This window comes from Tiliqua scincoides, chromosome 1 (assembly GCF_035046505.1).
Source record: "Tiliqua scincoides isolate rTilSci1 chromosome 1, rTilSci1.hap2, whole genome shotgun sequence".
Lineage (NCBI taxonomy): Eukaryota > Metazoa > Chordata > Lepidosauria > Squamata > Scincidae > Tiliqua > Tiliqua scincoides.
In genome coordinates this window covers 288,503,009-288,523,047 of record NC_089821.1, presented here as the reverse complement: position 1 = coordinate 288,523,047, position 20,039 = coordinate 288,503,009, and the positions used below count along the sequence as shown (strand labels likewise).

Here is a 20,039-nt window from a genome sequence, read left to right as displayed (position 1 = left end):
GCTGTCGTTGTTCCCTGCATTTCTCCTGCAGTTGTCTAAGGGAGAATACCATATCAGTGGTGGACCTGTTGGCTCGGAATCCACACTGCGATTCTGGATAGACGCTCTCTGCAAGTACCTGGAGCCTCTTTAGTACAACTCGGGCAAACAGCTTTCCTACAACGCTAAGGAGAGAGATGCCGCGGTAGTTGTTGCAGTCACCCCTGTCACCTTTGTTCTTGTACAGCGTGATGATGTTTGCATCCCTCATGTCTTGAGGTACTCCACCTTCTCTCCAGCAGAGACAGAGGATTTCATGCAGCTCAGTGACTATGATCTCTTTGCAGCATTTTAGGACTTCAGCAGGGATGCTGTCTTTTCCAGGTGCCTTGCCAAAGGCAAGGGAGTCCAGGGCCACGTGAAGTTCTTCTAGGGTTGGTTCACTGTCAAGCTCTTCCAGCACAGGCAGGCACTCAATGTTGTTCAGTGCTTCTTCGGTGACTACATTTTCTCTGGAATATAGCTCAGAGTAGTGCTGCACCCAGCGTTCCATCTGCTGCGCCCGATCCTGGATGACCTCGCCTGTGGCAGACTTCAGAGGGGCAATTTTCTTCTGTGTTGGACCTAGGGCCTGCTTGATACCATCATACATCCCCTTGATGTTGCCCGTGTCAGCTGCTATCTGTATCTCGGAACAGAGCTGGAGCCAGTAGTCGTTAGCACATCTCCTGGCAGTCTGTTGGACTTTGCTGCGAGCAGTTCGGAGGACCTGCAGGTTGCGCTCACTGGGACAGGCCTTGTATGCTGCTTGAGCTCTCCTCTTTTCCTCAATGACTGGTGTCAACTCCTCAGAGTGGGCTTCAAACCAGTCTTCAAACCAAATCAGATCTTTCCACAAGGACATGAAGGGCACTGTTGTCTTCGATGGCTCCACATCAGACCCTTTTGACATCCGAAGCGGAGTGAAGCAGGGCTGTGTTCTTGCACCAACCTTGTTTGGGATTTTCTTCGCTGTCCTGCTGAAGCAGGCCTTTGGAACTGCAACAGAAGGCATCTATCTCCGGACCAGATCAGACGGAAAGCTCTTCAACCTCTCCAGACTGAGAGCAAAATCCAAAGTCCAGCTGAAATGTCTGCGTGACTTCCTCTTTGCCGACGATGCAGCTGTCACTACCCACTCTGCCAAAGATCTCCAGCAGCTCATGGATCGTTTTAGCAAGGCCTGCCAAGATTTTGGTCTGACAATCAGCCTGAAGAAAACACAGGTCATGGTTCAGGATGTGGACTCACCTCCCTGCATTACAATCTCTGAGCATGAACTGGAGGTTGTCCATGACTTTGTGTACCTTGGCTCAACGATCTCCGACATACATTCTCTCGATACCGAGCTAAACAAGCGCATCGGTAAAGCAGCTACCACGTTTTCCAGACTCACAAAGAGAGTCTGGTCCAACAAGAAGCTGACGGAACATACCAAGATCCAGGTCTACAGAGCTTGCGTCCTGAGTACACTTCTGTACTGCAGCGAGTCATGGACTCTTCGCTCACAACAGGAGAGGAAACTGAGCGCTTTCCACATGCGCTGCCTCCGACGCATCCTCGGCATCACCTGGCAGGACAAAGTTCCAAACAACACAGTCCTGGAACGTGCTGGAATCCCTAGCATGTATTCACTGCTGAAACAGACGCCTGCGTTGGCTTGGTCATGTCGTGAGAATGGATGATGGCCGGATCCCAAAGGATCTCCTCTATGGAGAACTCGTGCAAGGAAAGCGCCCTACAGGTAGACCACAGCTGCGATACAAGGACATCTGCAAGAGGGATCTGAAGGCCTTAGGGATGGACCTCAACAAGTGGGAAACCCTGGCCTCTGAGCGGCCCGCTTGGAGGCAGGCTGTGCAGCATGGCCTTTCCCAGTTTGAAGAGACACTTTGCCAACAGTCTGAGGCTAAGAGGCAAAGAAGGAAGGCCCATAGCCAGGGAGACAGACCAGGGACAGACTGCACTTGCTCCCGGTGTGGAAGGGATTGTCACTCCCGGATTGGCCTTTTCAGCCACACTAGACGCTGTGCCAGAACCACCTTTCAGAGCGCGATACCATAGTCTTTCGAGACTGAAGGTTGCCAATACAATAGTAGCCTGTTAAAAGTACAAATCTGTAATATTTCCTCAAATGTAGTCACATACCATGGTAGCATCAAGTCTAATATATTAAAAACTAAAATGAATGGGGACCCATCTGAAATTGGCTCACAATCCAACTAGTGGGTCCCAGCCCACAGTTTGAGTAACTCTGAACTAAGTTATATGAAAAAAAATCAAGGTACAAGAATTCTTGCCTGTATGACTTTCTTGGCTATCAGACTAACGGTCTAACAGATCTGGGGTGTGACTGCCTTTTGGCTAGTATTCGCTATCGTTTTAGAAATTGGGAAAGAACACAGAAATATCAATCTGAAAATTAAACTGAAGGGGTATCCAGATGAGAGTAGATTTTGAATGAGCACTTCTATTTTCACCAATATTCCATAACTGTAACACAGGGGTCTGCAAACCCAGGCCCGGGGGCCAGATGCAGCCCGCGGCAAGCCTCTAACCGGCCCGCAGCCAACCTCTTGTCCCCTGAAAGCCCCTGGCGCACTCAACTGACCATGACCAGAACTATGCTCTGATTGTGTCTGGAGGGTTTCTGAGGGCCAGAGGGGTTGAATGAATGAGCCCATTCATTCATTCATTCACTCATCTAAGTTCCATATTTAATTTATTTATTTAAATTTTATATTTAAATTTTTTCCCGGCCCTCAACACCACGCCAGATATTTGATGCAGCCCTCTTGCCAAAAAGTTTGGAGACCCCTGCTGTAACACAACAAAAAAACTGCTGCTGGGGAAAGTGTCAACCAGTGTGAGTGAACAGGGATTGGGGGTGGCTGCTGTGTTTTGCCTTTTTGTCTGAGAGTGCAGTCCTATTCAATTTCCCAGCACTGATGCAGCCCTAACCTTGTTTCCTTACTGTGGGGAGGCCTCTGTGACTGCCCACCACCACCACAGGATGCAGTATACACCTTGTTGACATAGCTGCATCAGCACTGGAAAGTTTGATAGGATTGTCCCTCAGATTCTGAATGTAGTACATTTGATAAATGTTCTGTATACAACTGCAGGATTAAACTAGGAAGGAGATAATCCCTTTTATTGCTATGCCTGTTCCACAGAATTGGTGAAGAGTAAAAATTAATCTTGATCTTAAAATAATGAACCATACCGCACTAATGTAAAAGTTTCTAGAATTCTTATACAATTGGGGTGCACTGCAGTGAATAAAGGGATTATTTTTACTGCACTGCTTCAGCATAATCTGGGTTCTTCTGCTGCAGAATTGTTCTGTGGGGATTATTCATCACTCACAGCCAGACTAGACATGCAAAAATCCATGTGGGAATAAGCATTTTCCACAGAATAATTACATGTTTTAGATGCAAAACCCATAGGTTTCCTTCTCCAAGTTGGTTTGCTCACTGAATATTCAAGTACCTTCTTTCACTTTTTGTTTGAGTTCCAAATCTTCCATGTGGTCTCCAGATGTTCCATAATAGGAAAGCTTTGGGATACAGTCCTGTGCCAGCTTGCAAAGAAGCCGCAAAGAGAGAGCTTGTTCCTGTTCAATTGAGTCGGCCTTCCATGCATGCTGGCACATTAGACAAAAGCCTTGTCACTGGCGGGAACCAGAAGTTTACAGCTCTCAGAAGGGCAAACCCTTGAGAAAATTCCCATTCCTTTCAGTGGGCAGGTGCTACTGGAATACGTAGATACACGGAAAGTCTACTAAAGTTTGATTTGCAGTGTGGGAGGAGGGACTAGCATGGCTTTTGCCATGAAGAAACCCCAAGATTGGAGTGACCTTGTGATTGCAAATCCCACATGAGTTGAAACTCAAGGATGTGACATGCAGATATATTTTCTTACAGAACAATTGCATGTCTGGGAGGGGTCTCAGTTTAAGCTTTCCATTTTATAAGATGTTGTCATACATAGTAAGGAACAGTAATTTGCTGAAAGGGGAAACTGGAAAATGTCTGAGCATCATAGTCACCTGTTACTTAGTGCTGAATTTCCTACAATGAAAAGAGTATAATGTTATCTCTTGCTTTGTGTAGATCAAAGAGGTTTTCTTGCATCTTGACATGGACCAGCTTTTGGGACCCGAATGGGACCTTTACCTCATGACCATCATTGCATTGCTCTTGGGCACAGTTATAGCTTACAGGCAGAGGCAACACCAAGCAATCCCCAGACCTCCAGGGCCACGGCCAGCTGTTCCTCCCCAAGAGCCTCCTCCAGAACATCAACCACCACAATAGCAGATGGGAGTGTGTCAAAGGGAACTGGATTTTCCAGCTGAGGCTGCTCTTGTGATTTTTTTAAAAACACCAGATCAATGGCCACATCTGCAAGAAAGACAAAGAAGCATTGCATTCTGAAATCCGCTTAGAACTATGCCTTTTTGCAGGGATACGTTTGAGACGGAGTTGAATGTTGTTGCAGTGCCAATGGAGTCACAAAATAGCTTTTTGTGAAACACAAGCGTTCTTCTTCAGAAGTGATGCCTGCTATCCAGATTGCCATTCAGAGCCCTTTTCAGTCATCTCCTGAGCGTTCAGATGTCCTTTCTAATGGAAGTTGGCCTCAGAAAGAAAAAAAATATATCTTGAAGGCTTAATACAACACCTCCAAATGAGGCTTGTGCTCTTTGTTTGGCATTGTGATAACCGTGACGATTTATTTTCCTTTTCTTCTCCCAGTTGTTTCTAAAGCCATCTTAATCCTTTAATAGTATTTTCCACGCTTGAGCGTCTTGATATTTGTTTGGATGCTTTAACCTTGGTATATTGAGGCAGATAAAGACAATCGGCAATCTTAACAGCATAGAACTTGGTCATACTCTTTCCCTTGTAGTAGAATGCCTAACCTCTAAAGGTTAAGAGTATGGACTACGTTTATAAGATGAAATTATATAGATTAACAAAAGTCTCCAGAGTCTGCAGAATTCAGACTGCAAAATGAGTGCTGCTCACTCAAGAGCATGCCTGTAACTTGCAAGATTTTCACATACCACAGTGCGCAAGGTCAGCTTGTTTAGTCTTCCTCTTAAATTGTTCCACATATAATAATCCACAGTGGACTGAAAAAAGAACCAGTGTTGAAGCCTTCCAAGCTCAGTTCCCGGCAGTCTCCTGATGTTTTTTCTTATGGGATACTACTGGTTTGCTTTTTTCTTATGGGATGTTACTGGTTTGCTTTTCAGTCCAGCATGATAACATTTCTAATGAGTCAAACTTGTCTTAACTTGGTATGATAGTGACAGGGCTAGACCAACTCTGGGAAGTTGTAATTTGAAATCATTATCTTATCAAAATACTTAGGCACTAAGTTTCTGTCTCACACACTACCCCCTACTGGGGTACAAGTACGAAATGATATGTGCTAAACTGTTCTGAAAAACAGTGTCGGCATTTGGATTATATGTCAGTCTGACCCCACAACCCCCGTGCCAGTCATGCTCTGGCTAGAGCACATGGTGTAACTTTTCTGCTCCTTGAAGAATGGAGATTTTTTTAAACCACCTTCAAAGTTTGATGTCATAAAGCAGAACCTACAGTCCAAGTTGCAGAAGGAAATCTTCTCCATGGCAAAAGTTTCTTTTGCCATCAGATCACCTGTAACATTGTCCAGTCTCACGGTTTCCCTTTTTTTGATACACCTTTTAAGGTGAGTTAAAGATTAATGTTCTGACTGAAGAGCTAGAAAGAAATGAGTTTTGAGCTTCAGTAGCAGTTGTCTGTTTTTCTAGAACAGCATTATATAGTCTGTTCATACTGTGGAAAGCAGAGTGGTTTTTGAATGCTGATCTTTAGAGCCTAAACCACATGTGAGAAGTGTGCCACTTATTCTTCTCTGTACACAAACAGCTTTGGTTCATGCACAGGCATTTGATTCATAAGTTCTAGCATTGGTGCACCATGAACCTCCCTCACTAAATGAGATGCTGTACAGCTCTGAAATATAGAGATTGCTGAGCAAGACTGCCTTATTGTTAACTTGTTCTAAAATCTATGGGGAAAGGCTTATAGCAGTAGGGTATTTTGGAGCTTAGCTACAGTATTATGAAGAATGACAACCTTGTAAGCACTATTGAAACTTATCTTAGAATGCATGCATCAGATGAAAATCTACCATAAGAGATCTGAAACTTTGACTTAAAAGAAACAGAATAATTGAAATTCTAAACAAAGGTAATGGGGGAGATTTACTTGTGCTCACAGCCCTAGAGGCAAGCCACTATAAGCAAGCAGCTTGTCTCTTCAGGAGGCAACTGCAAATATGTCAAGAGTCATGCCTGTAATAATAGGTCATCGAAGCTATAGAGTGAAATTCAAAGGAAGTAATGTGCATTTGATTTCAATGATATCTAAACAGTCATATGATTGCTTATGTCATATTGAAATCAGTGCTCATCTTTTTTAATGACAACAAGTAGCTGCTTAGTTCAAGATACAGTAGCTGCACTTTCTTTCCCGACATTGCATATAATTGCTATTTTGGAGGTTTTTAAAGAATTGCTGTTTGTGCCCCTCCAAATGGTGATTTCATGTTATAGAACATATTTGTTTCAATTCTACCCAATGTAGCAACAATATGGTTATGTCGCCATATCTTCTGTACAAAATAAAAAAAAACTTTGGGGGCGGATAAGCAAATCACCTGATCTTTTTCCCTTTTTGAATTATTTCCATATTAATGAAATACAAGAAGCAATAAGGGTATATCATTTCTTGGGTTCTACCATTGCATAATTTATAGTATCCATTTGGATGTGATGTAGCTGGCACTAGATTACATGGAAAGAATCAAGCTAACTCAGGGATTTAAGAATGATGAGTAAATCTTTTAGGTTATCTGCCTAGAATGTGGCAACTTTGAGCACTCTCTTTCATTCTGATCTTGCCTATTAAAACTTGATAAAGCTAGCATTTATCACTAAAGAATTGCTTGGCTCAGCACTAGGAAAATAGATGTTAATGTTTAAACTTCTCTGGATTTCTATTGGGGGTAGGGAATGCCTTGTTATAAGAACTGGAGGCTGGGTCATAAATTATCCAATCTGAATGGACCTCTTGAAATGGAAACTTCAATTTCAGTTCAAAATTTTGATTCTAATTTAAAAATTGCCTAAGTGGCATTTGCTTTTCAAAAGTTAGAGATATTTCATCCAAGAATTTAGATACAAAGGATGGTTAAGGATCTGCTGAAATGCCTATTTCTACTGCATCATTTTCTGAAAGTTGTCGCTGTACCAGGTGTCTTGAAGCATGAACCACTTTGTGTTTCAGAGAATATAATTATATACTGTTTGAATTTCACATACCTGAATGTAAGTAGTGCTGTCCTGATCTCCATATGTGTGCAGAAATTTTCTCCTAAAACATGCAGAGGAATGATAGTGTTTGCATGAAGGGCCTATCTAATTCTTAAATCGCAAAACCAGAAGTACACAGAATATTTGAAACAATGGACATCCCACCACAAATTTGTGTTCTAGGTTCTGCCTTTCTCTTCTTGGTAGTTGCCACAGATGCATCTTAATCTGTTATCTATAATGTGGTGGTAGTGTGTATGTGTGGAAAAAAATTTCACTCTTGTAACTAACATCCTTAGGAAGGCAACAAAGAAAAAACCCTTTAAGAGAAAATGCCACTGATATCTTGGCTGCTTTTCTGAAAAGGGTTGAAATGGAAGAAGGGTTTTCTATGTTTTAACTAATTAAACAAAACACACTGGCCCCAATCCAACTAAAGATAGTGATTACTGTTGGGTTCTATTTGGAGGTGTTTTTTTAATTGTGACACCAAGTAGAAACTAACAGATCCAGTTAGTTGCAACTAGCTAAACATGCATGAGATAAACTCATGTGCTCCTGGGCCACAGAGCTCTAATGCAACTAACTTGCTTAATTGATTTCATTGAAACATAGGTAGCAGTCATGTGTACGCTTACCTAATTGAATACAGTGGGACTGAATTCCACATAAATACACACAGGAGTGGGCTGAAAGTCATGGCTGACATTGTTGGACTAGGTCCATCTCTGTTCGTCCTATTTCTAATGAGGTTTAAAACTCACATGCCCAAATTTTAAGGATAGAAGTTTACTTCTGCCAGTTAATATTTTTAAACACAACATAGGCAGATTATTTTTTCCCCGGGTTTTTTAAAGGTTTGGTGTGACTTGAGAGCTGCAGCTGAATGCGTACAGTTTGAGAGGGCTAGTGAGAAGGGTCATCTTGTCTCATGTTGGCCTAAGTCGCTAAGTGTGGAAGGACTTTTGTAAATTTTCTTTTGTATTTAAGATGATGCAGTATAAAGGCTTGAAAAGTGTAATATAACTGTGTAAACAATCCTGTTAATAGAGAGATGTACAGATTCATTTTGTACTATATCTTGTTGAATAAAGATGCCACTTTTTGTGATTGGCCTGTAATGCTGTAAGATAACTTGTGGGTGTTTTGTTAACTTAAGGAGAACTAATGTTCCCGACAAAACTCTGCCCTATACCTCTGAATGTCCACCATTCAAATTTAACACTGGCTCTTCTCTTAGGACCAAACACTACAATGAAATGGTTTACAGAAGTAAATCCTACTGAGTTCACTGGGGTTTAGTCTCATGTAAGCAACTGAATTCTAGGATTGAGATCGTGGGGCATTTAAAAGCACTTCATGTACATGTTATAGCAATCCTGTAGCATAATGCTGGCTTCTCTTTTGCCACATAGCAAGTGGATGGCAGAGGTGAAATTTGGCTTGGGATTTCCAGGTTCATTACTTGGTCTCTCACCACCTCTGGTGGAAAAAAAAACAAATAATGGATACAGTACTTGTAATGGTACTGCAAGCCAGCAGGGGGTGCAAAAGGCCGTCTCTTTAGATCATGTAGAACTACAGCTCTTAATATTGAGCAGAACACTTAAAAGTCCCATTGATTTCAGCAGGAATCACAAATGTGTGTTAACATCAGAAAGCTTTTTTTGACTGTCGTGCTCAGCAACTGCTTTTTGTGTACCCAAGAACTTTTCAAGAAAGAGCTAAGCAATATCTTGTGCATCTAAAAGAGCACAGGGGGAAAAAGTGAGGTTGCAAAATAACTTGCAGTGATGTGGAAAAGGCAGAATAATGTGTCCAGTGCCAGTATACAATGTGCTTAGACGTATGTGTGCACAGACAATCACGCATGTACATATGGGTGGTCTTCCATTTGCTGAAGTTGGTGAAGAAGCAAGTTCCTTTACGCTTAACACAGGACAGCACAATGTGTATGCACAAGGATGGACAGAGGAAACACTCCTTTTTGCTTCACATACTACTGTGCTGAACGTGCTCTTATCTTCCAAATTCCAATGTCAACCAGATGCCATACCTTCCCTACACCCACACACACACACTAGCATTACTACTACATAACTTTGTGGGTTGCTTTTTAAAAATAAATAATAGGAAGAATTTAATGAATATTTCTTTGGAGGATCTCAGATCACTTGGATGAGTTATTTATAAATATGCTACTTTTCAACAAAAAAGTATAGGAGTTAGTAGTACACAAAGTGGGTTTACATAGCAGAACCAGTCAATGGCTCCCTGTTCCAAAAGGCCTCACACTAAAAAGACATGCAGAATAGTCACCATTAGCAAGCACTAGAAAAGATGCCACATTGGAGGTGAAGGGGGTGGTTGCCCCTGCTAAGAGGACACCACTTTACAAGGTGCCTCTTTGCCCGATTAGCAAGGGTGCTTAGAAAAACACACTGTCTGGGATTGCAGGTGTAGGATTGACTTTGAGTAGTGTTGGGAAAACCCAGCAGGGCTTGAAGTGAGTCACCGCCCCCAGGACTTGAAAGAGAGTCCCAACGGAGGTACTTTCCAAGTCACCCTTTAATGAATCGAATGGACTCGAGTTGAATTGCATCCCCCCTTATAAAGCCCACTGTGGAAAAAATGGGACTGCTGCCAAGGAGTGTGTGTCTGAGTTCCCTTACCCACTCCCTTGATGTCCCAGCCCTTCTGTAAAGAGGGCAGGAGTTGTGGGAGGGACAACAGAAAGCCAGGACAGAAGCAGTAGGGAGGAGGGTCACAAGCAGCAGCTGGGAGGCTTACCAGGATGACCCAATCCTTGTAGCACTGCAAGGACCCTCTTTAGCCACTCATTTAATGAGGCTTCCCCCTCCACTGCTCCTGTTCCCCTCAGCCAATGGAAATATGAGCATGCCCATTCTTTGTCCAGTGATCATGTTTCTTCTTCCTATCAGAGATGGGAAAAGAGAGCCCAGTCCTGCCTCCTGCTTGCGTTAACCCTTCCCTGCCTCCCGGCTGGAATTCCCTGCTGCTCGCCATCAGGATGCTTGCCCCACGAGGTTTTCCATGTGGCAAAAACAGTGAGCAGGTACCCCTAGACACAGGCAGACTTGAGTCAGCATGCGTGGGGACAAGTGCCAAATCGGGGAGCCCTGACTCGAGTCTTTTTCAGAGTCTTCCACACGTCAAGTCAGTAAAAACCACATATTTTTGTGACTCGAATCCAAGTCACTGACTCAAGTTCCCAACACTGCCTTTGAGAGCTGATAAAGCATTATGGTGAAGAAGGAATGATCTGGGTATAGGCTGTGAGCTCGAGAGTCCCTGAGGAAGCCATAGCCTCTGCCACCTCTAATTCCTAGTCTTTAGTATGGTACGAGTAATCCTGTCTTCCTTTACAAAATTGTTGTTATGGTTACTGATTTAATGCTCAGAATATGTGAAAGTACTCATGTAGCACTTATATAGCTGCTCTTGTAACAACTGAAGTTTCTAAACACGGTTCACAGGTGATCCCACACAGGGCCTCTAAGAAGGGGTGTGGGGGGGTACATCGTACCTGGGTTTAGGGTCAAAAAGGGGGCTCAGGACCCAAAAGGAGCTAAAAAGGGGGACCTGGGAGTCAAATTCAAGTTTGAAGAGAGAGGAGAAGGGGCCCAAAAGAAATCTTGTATCCTCTGATAAAATTCCTCTCAATGGCTCTGGCCCCATATAGAGCATATTACAATAGTCCAGCCAGAAGGTAATCAGAGGATGGATAATTGTAGTTAGGTCACACCTTTCTAGGAAAAGCTGCTGCTGACAAATCAGCCAGATCTGATGGAAGTGATTCTGTAGCATTGAGGCCAGCTAGGCCTCAACAAGGAGCATCCTTAGGCTGCAAACCTGGGCTGCAAGGGAAGTGCAACCCCATCAAGGAGAGACTGAACATTGTCTCCCAAATCCATAGAGCATCCAACTAACACCGTCTCCATCTCTAGATGACCTGCTCTGACAGGCAGCAACTCACCAGTGTCAGGGACGGCATCTGGGTTCGACAAATTGGGCCTAATCAAAGGTCCACACTCCCAGCAGAGGGCCCATCTAGCCAGGCTGATCTTGAACACTTGGAACCAAAGACAGTGTTGTGCTGTGGCACCAGGAATTGTTTTTTTTTTTGGAGGGGGGGCAGTTTAGGGCTCTGCTCTGGGACTTCCAGCAACCTGAAACTGCTACACTTTGTCTAGCAAGGTTATTTCTCCATCACCTGCTGCCTAATTATTTTAGCTGGGGATGTTGATGTCTGACCCAGGATATTATGAATGTGAAGCAGATGTATTATTATTTATTGAATATTTATATACTGATTTTCCACAAGAAAAACGTTCTCAAAGTGGTTTACAAAGAAGATCTACTGTTGAATTATACCTTCCCACCATCCAGATCTCTTTCACTGAAATAAACAAGACTGAAAAGTGCTTAGTTTTTTAGCTGGATTGTACCCATAGTTTATTTTTCAATCATGGTTATTATTACTAGAGTTTGATTTGGCCTTGGGGCGAAAAAACACACAGAAGGGAGTGGGATACAATGCAAGAATTCTGAACAGAATGACATAATATGATCTCACTCGACAGCTGTCTGCTTTTTCTGCCCCTCTGTGAGATTCCCTGCTGAGGTTCTCATGGTTTGTGCAGTAGTCTAGATCAGGGGTGTCCAAACTTTTTGGCAAGAGGGCCACATCATCTCTCTGTCGGGGCTGGGAATAAAAAATCATTAATTTACATTCCAAATTTGAATAAATGTACATATATTTACATAAATGAATATATTAGAGATGGAACTTATATGTATGAAGGTCTTATAATAGCTCAAGGCGTATAAATGGCCTTACACAAAGCAAGACCGGTCTCTCCTTTGCTGCTACAGCTGCATCACAGACATGAAACAGCAAGTAGTGGCGGGAGTCCTCATCCCACAGCTCATGCGAGAGGTCAAACAGTTGCCCTCACACTGAGAGCAGTTGCATCGGGCCAGCATGGGCTCCAGCAAGTCTCCAGAGGTTCATTGGAGACTGAGAGCTATCTGTGGGCTGGATTGGGAATCTTTGAGGGCCGCAAGTGGCCCCCAGGCTGGGGTTTGGGCACTCCTGGTCTAGATCACCAGGTGCTCAAGAATGCACCACTGTGGATGGCCCTGTGGAATTTTCCAGAATGAGCCAGAGGTTAATCCCAAATAATTGTTTGTTCTATTGTTCATATATATATTCCATTTCTGACCTTCCCAGAAACCTTCTTCAAGCAGCAGGGAGAAGACAACTGTAAGAATGTAAACAACAATTTGATTGGCAATGGAAATGTATATTTGTTCCTGATAACGAGACTGGAGAGTTAATTCATTTTTTCCCATCAACAGGTTATACTGATTCACAAAAGCAAAGACTATTTAATCCAGTGTTTTTCCACTTTCTAGCTTTCATGGATCCTTTTTCCACATGACTCACCAGTGGTGATTTTCCCCCAAAAGAAAAATATTTGAGGAAATGCCGGGGGGGGGGGGGGGATTGTCTATGGAAACTTGTGCAAAATGGAAGAATTCTCCTTGCAAGCAATGGTCTCAAGCTGAGATTGCCCCCTTCCCCTCAACTGTGAGAGAGATATACAGGTCCAGCCTATTTATACACTGATTTTTAATACACATAAGAACAGCCCCACTGGATCAGGCCATAGGCCCACCTAGTCCAGCTTCCTGTATCTCACAGCAGCCCACCAAATGCCCCAGGGAGCACACCAGATAACAAGAGACCTCATCCTGGTGCCCTCCCTTGCATCTGGCATTCTGACATAACACACTTCCAAAATCAGGAGGCTGCGCATACACATCATAGCTTGTACCCCGCAATGGATTTTTCCTCCAGAAACTTGTCCAATCCCCCTTTAAAGATGTCCAGGCCAGACGCCAGCACCACATCCTGTGGCAAGGAGTTCCACAGACCAACCACACGCTGAGTAAAGAAATATTTTCTTTTGTCTGTCCTAACCTGCCCAACACTCAATTTTAGTGAATGTCCCCTGGTTCTGGTGTTATGTGGGAGTGTAAAGAGCATCTCCCTATCCACTCTGTCCATCCCCTGCATAATTTTGTATGTCTCAATCATGTCCCCCCTGAGGGGGGACACATTTTATGGTGTAGGCTTCCTCATGAGGAAGCTGCTTGAACCATTCACTAATGAGGCTATATCTCCAAAACTAGACGTGATAGGGCAAAACGGATGCCATTTTTGGAATCAGCACCCCAAATATACTCAGGAATTGGTGTAACTTTTAAGGAAGCAAAATGTGTGTTGGCCTGTGTTCTATACTGTGTGAAGAACTACTTTCTTTTGTCTCTCCTGAGTCTTCTATTGATCAGTTTCACTGGATAACCCTCAGTTTCTAATAAGGATCTCTATCCACTTTCATCACCCCATGTATGAATCAATATTATATACCCCTTTGGTTGCCTTTCATTCCAAACTAAAAATCCCCAACTGCTTTAGCTTTTCCTCTCCCAGGAAGATGCCCCAACCTCCAGGGCATTTTAGTTACTCCCTTCTGCGTCACTTGTCTGTATGGCATTGTTTCAAAAATCTGATGCAGGCATATAATGATTACATTTGTTGCTGCTTTTGGACACTTATAAATATACCTATGCTCTGATTGGTAGAAATCAGTCACATGGGCCAACAGAGTTGATTAGTTCTGCAAAGGTATTGTGTGACATGTATAATGTCTGCTACTTTCCCCCATTTTGGAATGCATTGTAGTTGTCTAATACCCCATACCACTTTCAATGATGGGATGACAACTTAGGATGGAAACAATACACAATTCCAGTGAGAGCCTTCTGCAGTTGGTAAGGCAACCCTTCTCCTCTGCCATTATATTTCTGTGTTTACCCCAGAGATGAGTCAACCTCACAAATGTCAGTGACAACTTCACAATTGTGTGCAAGAGAGAATTCTTGGTATTCTTTCTAGTTCTGTTTCCAAGAGATGTTTGTAACCCAGCCTTTGTACTAGGCTGCATTATATTAGGAAGAGGTTATCCAAAAGTCATAATTACCAAATCTGTTTTAAATTGATCTGTATTGATGTGCAATTAATTTCTTATCATGTGTATTTATTCAGTTTCTATCCAACCACATGCTTTAAAAAAAAAAAAAAGTCCAGAGTCCTTAATACTTGATGGCCAATTTCAGCCAAACATTATTTTGAGATTCAATCACAGATGTCCTACCCAGGCCCATGGGTCAGCATTCCTTATAGCTTCCATTCCAAACTTATAGCTTTAATTCCAAGGGGCAGGAGGTCTGGTCTAGAGGGAAGAGCCTCCGTCTGCCTGAAGATAACATCCGAAGGTCGCCAGTTCGAGGCCACCGGCACCGTGCGACCTTGAAGCAGCTGACAAGCTGAGCCAAGCTATTCCATCTGCTCTGAGCGTGGGAGGATGGAGGCCAGAATGTGCGACCAGATCAAGAAAGAAACATCTGAGTGTTGTAGTTTCTTGAAAGATAGAAACCTTCTTTCAAAATTGTAAAAATCCCTACAGGGATTTAAATTTGCCTGCCTATGTAAACCGCCTTGAATAAAGTCTAAGGAGAAATCTGAGGACCAAGAAAGGCGGTATAGAAATACCTGTATTATTATTATTATTATTATTATTATTATTATTATTATTATTATTATTATTATTATTATTATTATTATTAACTTCCTAGCTTTTGTTCTCTTTTTTGCAAATCATACAAATTCCTGACCCTTCGACTCATGCAAGGACTCGCTCTCTTTTTGCACCTGGCTTCTCTCCCCTTTCAGCTCCCACCTTTTCACCCATAAACCCACTTTGTAGACTTTTAACTCTCTCTGCCTCTTTGCACCCTGTTCACAGGTTGCCAAGTGGGATCCACACTCTCCACGCAGCACTCGGACCTCCCTCCCTCCCGTCACATTTAACGTAAACAATGCACTTTTGTTGTCTTCTATAGTCAAACAGGCAGACTTTGCTGAGCTTGCCTTGGAATGGAAATTCCACAACACTGGGGCCACCACAGATAAAGCCGTGTTCCATATCCTTGCTAATTCCACCTAATTGATGAAGTAAACAAATGTTTTGCCTCTGTGTTGTTCTCCTGCATTGTGGAGAGGGCGAGAAGTCACCAGTGCTATTATCTGCCCTTTTCTCTCTAAAAGAAACCTTTATCCATATCAAAGATGATGGTGTTATGGCACCTAATGTTATCATATGGGCAAAAGACTCTACAGTACTCGCAGATACTCTGGGCTGCTATGTTGTCATAGGTGGTCCAAAGACAGATACTTTATATCTCTTTTCAATGCCTTAGGGTTCCAAATGCCCTTTGAAATGTTGTACAAGGAAGGAGGGAAAGTGTGAGAATAAACTGCTTGCATTCTCACATTAATGCTTTTCATTTTCATGGCAATACCAGCTGCTTGTAATGAACAGAAGGATATCTTACAACATTTTGGTGTGACTGAAATATAAATAAAAATCACTCTATTTTTCCCTAGAAAATTTCTTTAAAGGGCAAGAAACTGTTAATTCTTGTAGTTCTTGTAGGCAACGCTGAATTATTTTAGCCTCTGGATAAATACGGCGCAGAGTGGACAATGCAGGATCTTGCAATGACCAAGTAAAATCAATATGTCTGTGTGCATTAATTAGGATAGCATACAAAAGCATATATAGATTAAATGAGTAATGCAAACTTCAGATGGCAGCAGTGGGGCAAGAACACATAAAATGTTCAATGGAGAACCACAGACTGTCTTGGCCTTGATTGCTCCAGCAGCCCTGGGGGCGTCAGCTGCTGCCACCACTGGGGCAGCTCTGGTGATTGTAGCAGCAACACAGTTTGCCCATCTCCCCCCCCCCCTTTTTCTGGCATTTTTGGAGTTTGGCACTTCATTTGCCACCACCTTCTCTTCCTGCACTAGCCAGTCAGGTCACCACCCCCTATCTATAGTCTGAAAAGGATGGCAAGTGAAAAGGTGTGAGCAAAGCTGTCACTGGGCAAAAGAACAGCTTTCAGCCTAGAGAGACTATTTCACTGCTCATCAGGGACAGCCCAATGTGATTCACAGCCAGACCCTACAATGCCTTTATTCCTCCATCACTGTTGTGTGCACGCCCCCCCCCCCCCGCAATAACCCAGAAATAAAATAACAACTAAACCCCTTAATTTTCAAACTGGGGTGTCACAATGCCCCAGCCTGTGGGCCCTGGCCTCAGGATCTCCAGGATTGCGCCGCTCGGGGGGGCTGCAGAGGTTTGGGTGCACTTACCCAAGCCTCCTGCAGCCTCCCCAAGGTGTGGGAAGCCTGGCACGACCTTCTGCAGGGCTCCCTGCAGCTGTGAAAGTGAAAGCGGAGCGAACGCGCCCCATCTCCACTAAAGCAGAAGTGGGGGAAGACAGTGGGGGCGGGCAGAAGACAGCGGCATGATCCCCAGGATCGTGTCGCTCAGGGGGGCTGCAGGGGCTCGCGTGCACATAGTGAATCTAGTACAAAGCACCATGAATCATCAATATATCTTTGATTTAAACAAGGAAAGAGCTTTCAAACTTGCCCTCGGTATCAGATTCAACTGTGGAACATATGGACAAGTATGGAAAATAAGCAGTCAATTCCGGTGTGCTTTACATAAAATTTCCATGACAGAAGACATAAATTCCACCACAGCCAACCTTACGCTCTGACATTTATGCCTGGAAGTTAGGGCCAAGCTGCACATTTCTAGCAATTACATATAAGAAAATATTCTAATAACAAGAATAAAATAATTATTTAATTCATAATGCTTTATTATAACTCTCTTCCAGCTCTTTTCTTCTTTTAAAATAATTGTTATTCTAATAACAATTAATAAAAGAACAGTATGTTCTCTTCCAGCTCTTTTTCCTCTGTAGGGTTTCAGGTGCCTTGTCAATTGGCAAAAAGCTGATGGTGTGCCTTGACCATTTTAGTACCTTGTCAGTGTGCTGTAAGACAAAAAAGGTTGAAAATCACTGCTCTAGACACACTTTTCTGGGAGTCGTCCCTCTTGGGTACAGTGGGATTTACTTCTGAGTAGGAGCGCCTTGGATTATGCTGGCAGTTTTAGAGGTTTGTCACATGTAAGAGGACGAACAGTCAGCAATCCTCATTTGTACAGCAATATCTTGCACTTTTGTCTGGATAGGGACCAGAGCCTGTATGAAAGTCAAAAATGGATGAATGCCAATGCATAGCATTATTTAGCAGGCAACTTTATTTTGGATGGCGAAAAACGTCAATAACTAACTACATGACATGTGTGAATGAGTGCAAAACCTACACAGGAATGAAAGAAAAAGAAAAACAAGTATCCTGATGAACGTTGTGGATGGTTGGATGAAATCAGACAAAAGTGGAAAGCACGTGGACAAAATTTGAAATGTGGTTATAATTGAAAGTGGTTGAAAGAGCAAAGTGACAAAAGTCAAGTAAATGAAAATCAAGATATTACTGTAATCGGTGGCATCCCTAGGGTCACCCAGTGCGAGAGGCCAGTACATCACCCCCACGATGGACCTCCTGCCACGCATAGTGGCGGTAGGCATGGTGATGTACCATTGCCCCACCCCTGATTTTTTGGCTATAACTTTTGATAGAATAGAGATATGTCAATATGGTTTGTTTCATTGCATTCTGCATGAAATAACGCGTCAAATGATATGTAACATGATGCCATTATTCAAAAATACTAGGATTTTAAAATTTTGGCCAATAGTGGGGTCAACCCCCTGTGTGCATCACCGGGGGTGCCTCATGGCTCACACCCCCTGAGTGATGCCATTCACTATAACTAAAATAGCAGTGCAGATGACACTTTTGCAAAGTAACAAAGAACAAAAGCAAAGCGATGTCCAACCAATCCTCATTTTTATAAGAGACATCACAGAGTGGAGGTGTGAGAATGAGAAAGGCAAGCGTAGGAATGCACCAGTGCAGTTCACATGTGCTTAGGCTCAAATGGGGTTGAGGAATAAGACTTCACTAAACAGGTACATGAAGCGGCAATTAGATGGGAGATGGCAGCAAGTGTCTGTTTAGGAGGGAGTTCCATGCATGAGGTACACTAAACAAGAACAGGGCCTGGATTGAATTTGCAAAAACCTGTGTGAAAATGAGCATTTCCCATGAAGTAAGTGCATGTTTGGATGCAAAACCATTTTAAATTTCCTTATCCATGAGATACCCATTAGTTTGTGTTTTTTTTACCACTGATTGTCCAGGAACCTCTTTCCCGTTTGTTCACCTCTTAATCCCCAAGTGTAGAGCCTTCCCTATAAGTTTTTGAACATTTGGTTGCTAAACCAATGTGGTTCTTGATATCTGTAATTTTGATTGGTGAGACAGGCATCCAAGACTTTCTTCCTGGGGTGTCCTTCTGCGCCACAGCTCCTCAGCTCCTTTTAGACAGTGTGTCTAGAGCAGTGATTTTCAACCTTTTTTGTCTTACAGCACACTGACAAGGTACTAAAATGGTCAAGGCACACCATCAGCTTTTTGCCAATTGACAAGGCACACCATGTATTGGTGGGGGGCTCACATCCTCCAATGGCCCTAAATGACTCTCCCCCAAACTCCCATGTCACACCTGCAGATCATTTGAATGCCAGATGAGGGCACCAGGATGGGGTCTCTTGTTATCTGGTGTGCTCCCTGGGGCATTTGGTGGGCTGCTGTGAGATACAGGAAGCTGGACTAGATGGGCCTGTGGCCTGATCCAGTGGGGCTGTTCTTATGTTCTTAGTGGTCGACCATGTCTGGTCTAGAGAATTGCATTCTTAGGGCCAAATCCTCTCCAACTTTCCAGGGCTGGTGCAGGCATGCCAATGGGGCATGCGCTGCATCCTGTGGTGGTGGTGGGGCAGTCACAGAGACCTCCTCCAGGTAATGTTTGTTCCCTTTTCTCGGGGCTGCATTGCTGCAACGCCGGCACTGGAAAGTTGGATAGGATTGGGCCCTTAAAGTGCTACACACTAGACCGGTGCCATCAACTCTTCCTCCTTGATCTCAGAGTGTGTGCAGGGGGTATGTGTAGGAAGGGAACACCCTGGACCTGCCTGCCACTGCCACACCCTCCCTGCTCTCCAGCCAATCCTGCTGCTCAGGCTGCACATACTCTCCAATAGGGAGGCTCTCTTTCACTGGCTCCTTCCTCTAAGAAAGGAGGAGCATCCCTCACGCTTCGAAGATACACTGTCGATGCTCTTGGTTTCCTGCGCTACCGCAGCTCAACTTTCCGGCTGGAATTCTCCGCGCCGTCGATCCTCCTCTGTCCCACCTGTGACTCTGGAGTCACGCCGCAGGGCGTTCCCCAGGTAGTGCGATCTGCCTCGCCCGCGCTCAGATCTCTGCTCCTGGACAAGGCAGGTGCAACGCAGCCAGCCAGCCAGCCAGCCTCTCCGTCCCTCCCTCCCTTCCTCCCTCCCTGCACTTGGTGCATCAGGCGCAGGCTTGCAGGTAAAGCAGCCTCTCCGTTGTTTGTGTGAACGCCTGCACACGCGTTCCGCCTCCTTCCACCGCAGCCATGGGTTCGGCTCGCCTTGGGCTTGGAAAGGGCTTTCCACAGTCCAGCCTCTGGGATTGCCC

The 20,039-nt window shown here is 43.8% G+C and overlaps 2 protein-coding genes across 4 annotated transcripts in view; both read left to right on the top strand.

The window, feature by feature from the left end:
• SEL1L (SEL1L adaptor subunit of SYVN1 ubiquitin ligase) overlaps window positions 1-8,530 on the top strand; it is a 54,602-nt gene extending 46,072 nt beyond the window's left edge. The window contains exon 21 of the mRNA XM_066628041.1: window positions 4,137-8,530. Coding sequence (XP_066484138.1) covers window positions 4,137-4,340 — 204 coding nt within the window. The 3' untranslated portion in view covers window positions 4,341-8,530. The remainder of the gene's footprint in view (window positions 1-4,136) is intronic.
• An 11,151-nt stretch (window positions 8,531-19,681) lies between these two features.
• The window catches only part of STON2 (stonin 2), an 84,199-nt gene continuing 83,841 nt past the window's right edge, over window positions 19,682-20,039 (top strand). For 2 of the 3 annotated variants that reach the window (XM_066628000.1, XM_066628030.1), the window contains exon 1: window positions 19,682-19,768. The gene's annotated coding sequence lies outside the window, so the exon portion shown is untranslated. Of the gene's footprint in view, window positions 19,769-19,863; window positions 19,911-20,039 lie in introns of those variants that run through there. The other variant, XM_066628020.1, reaches the window with a different exon arrangement.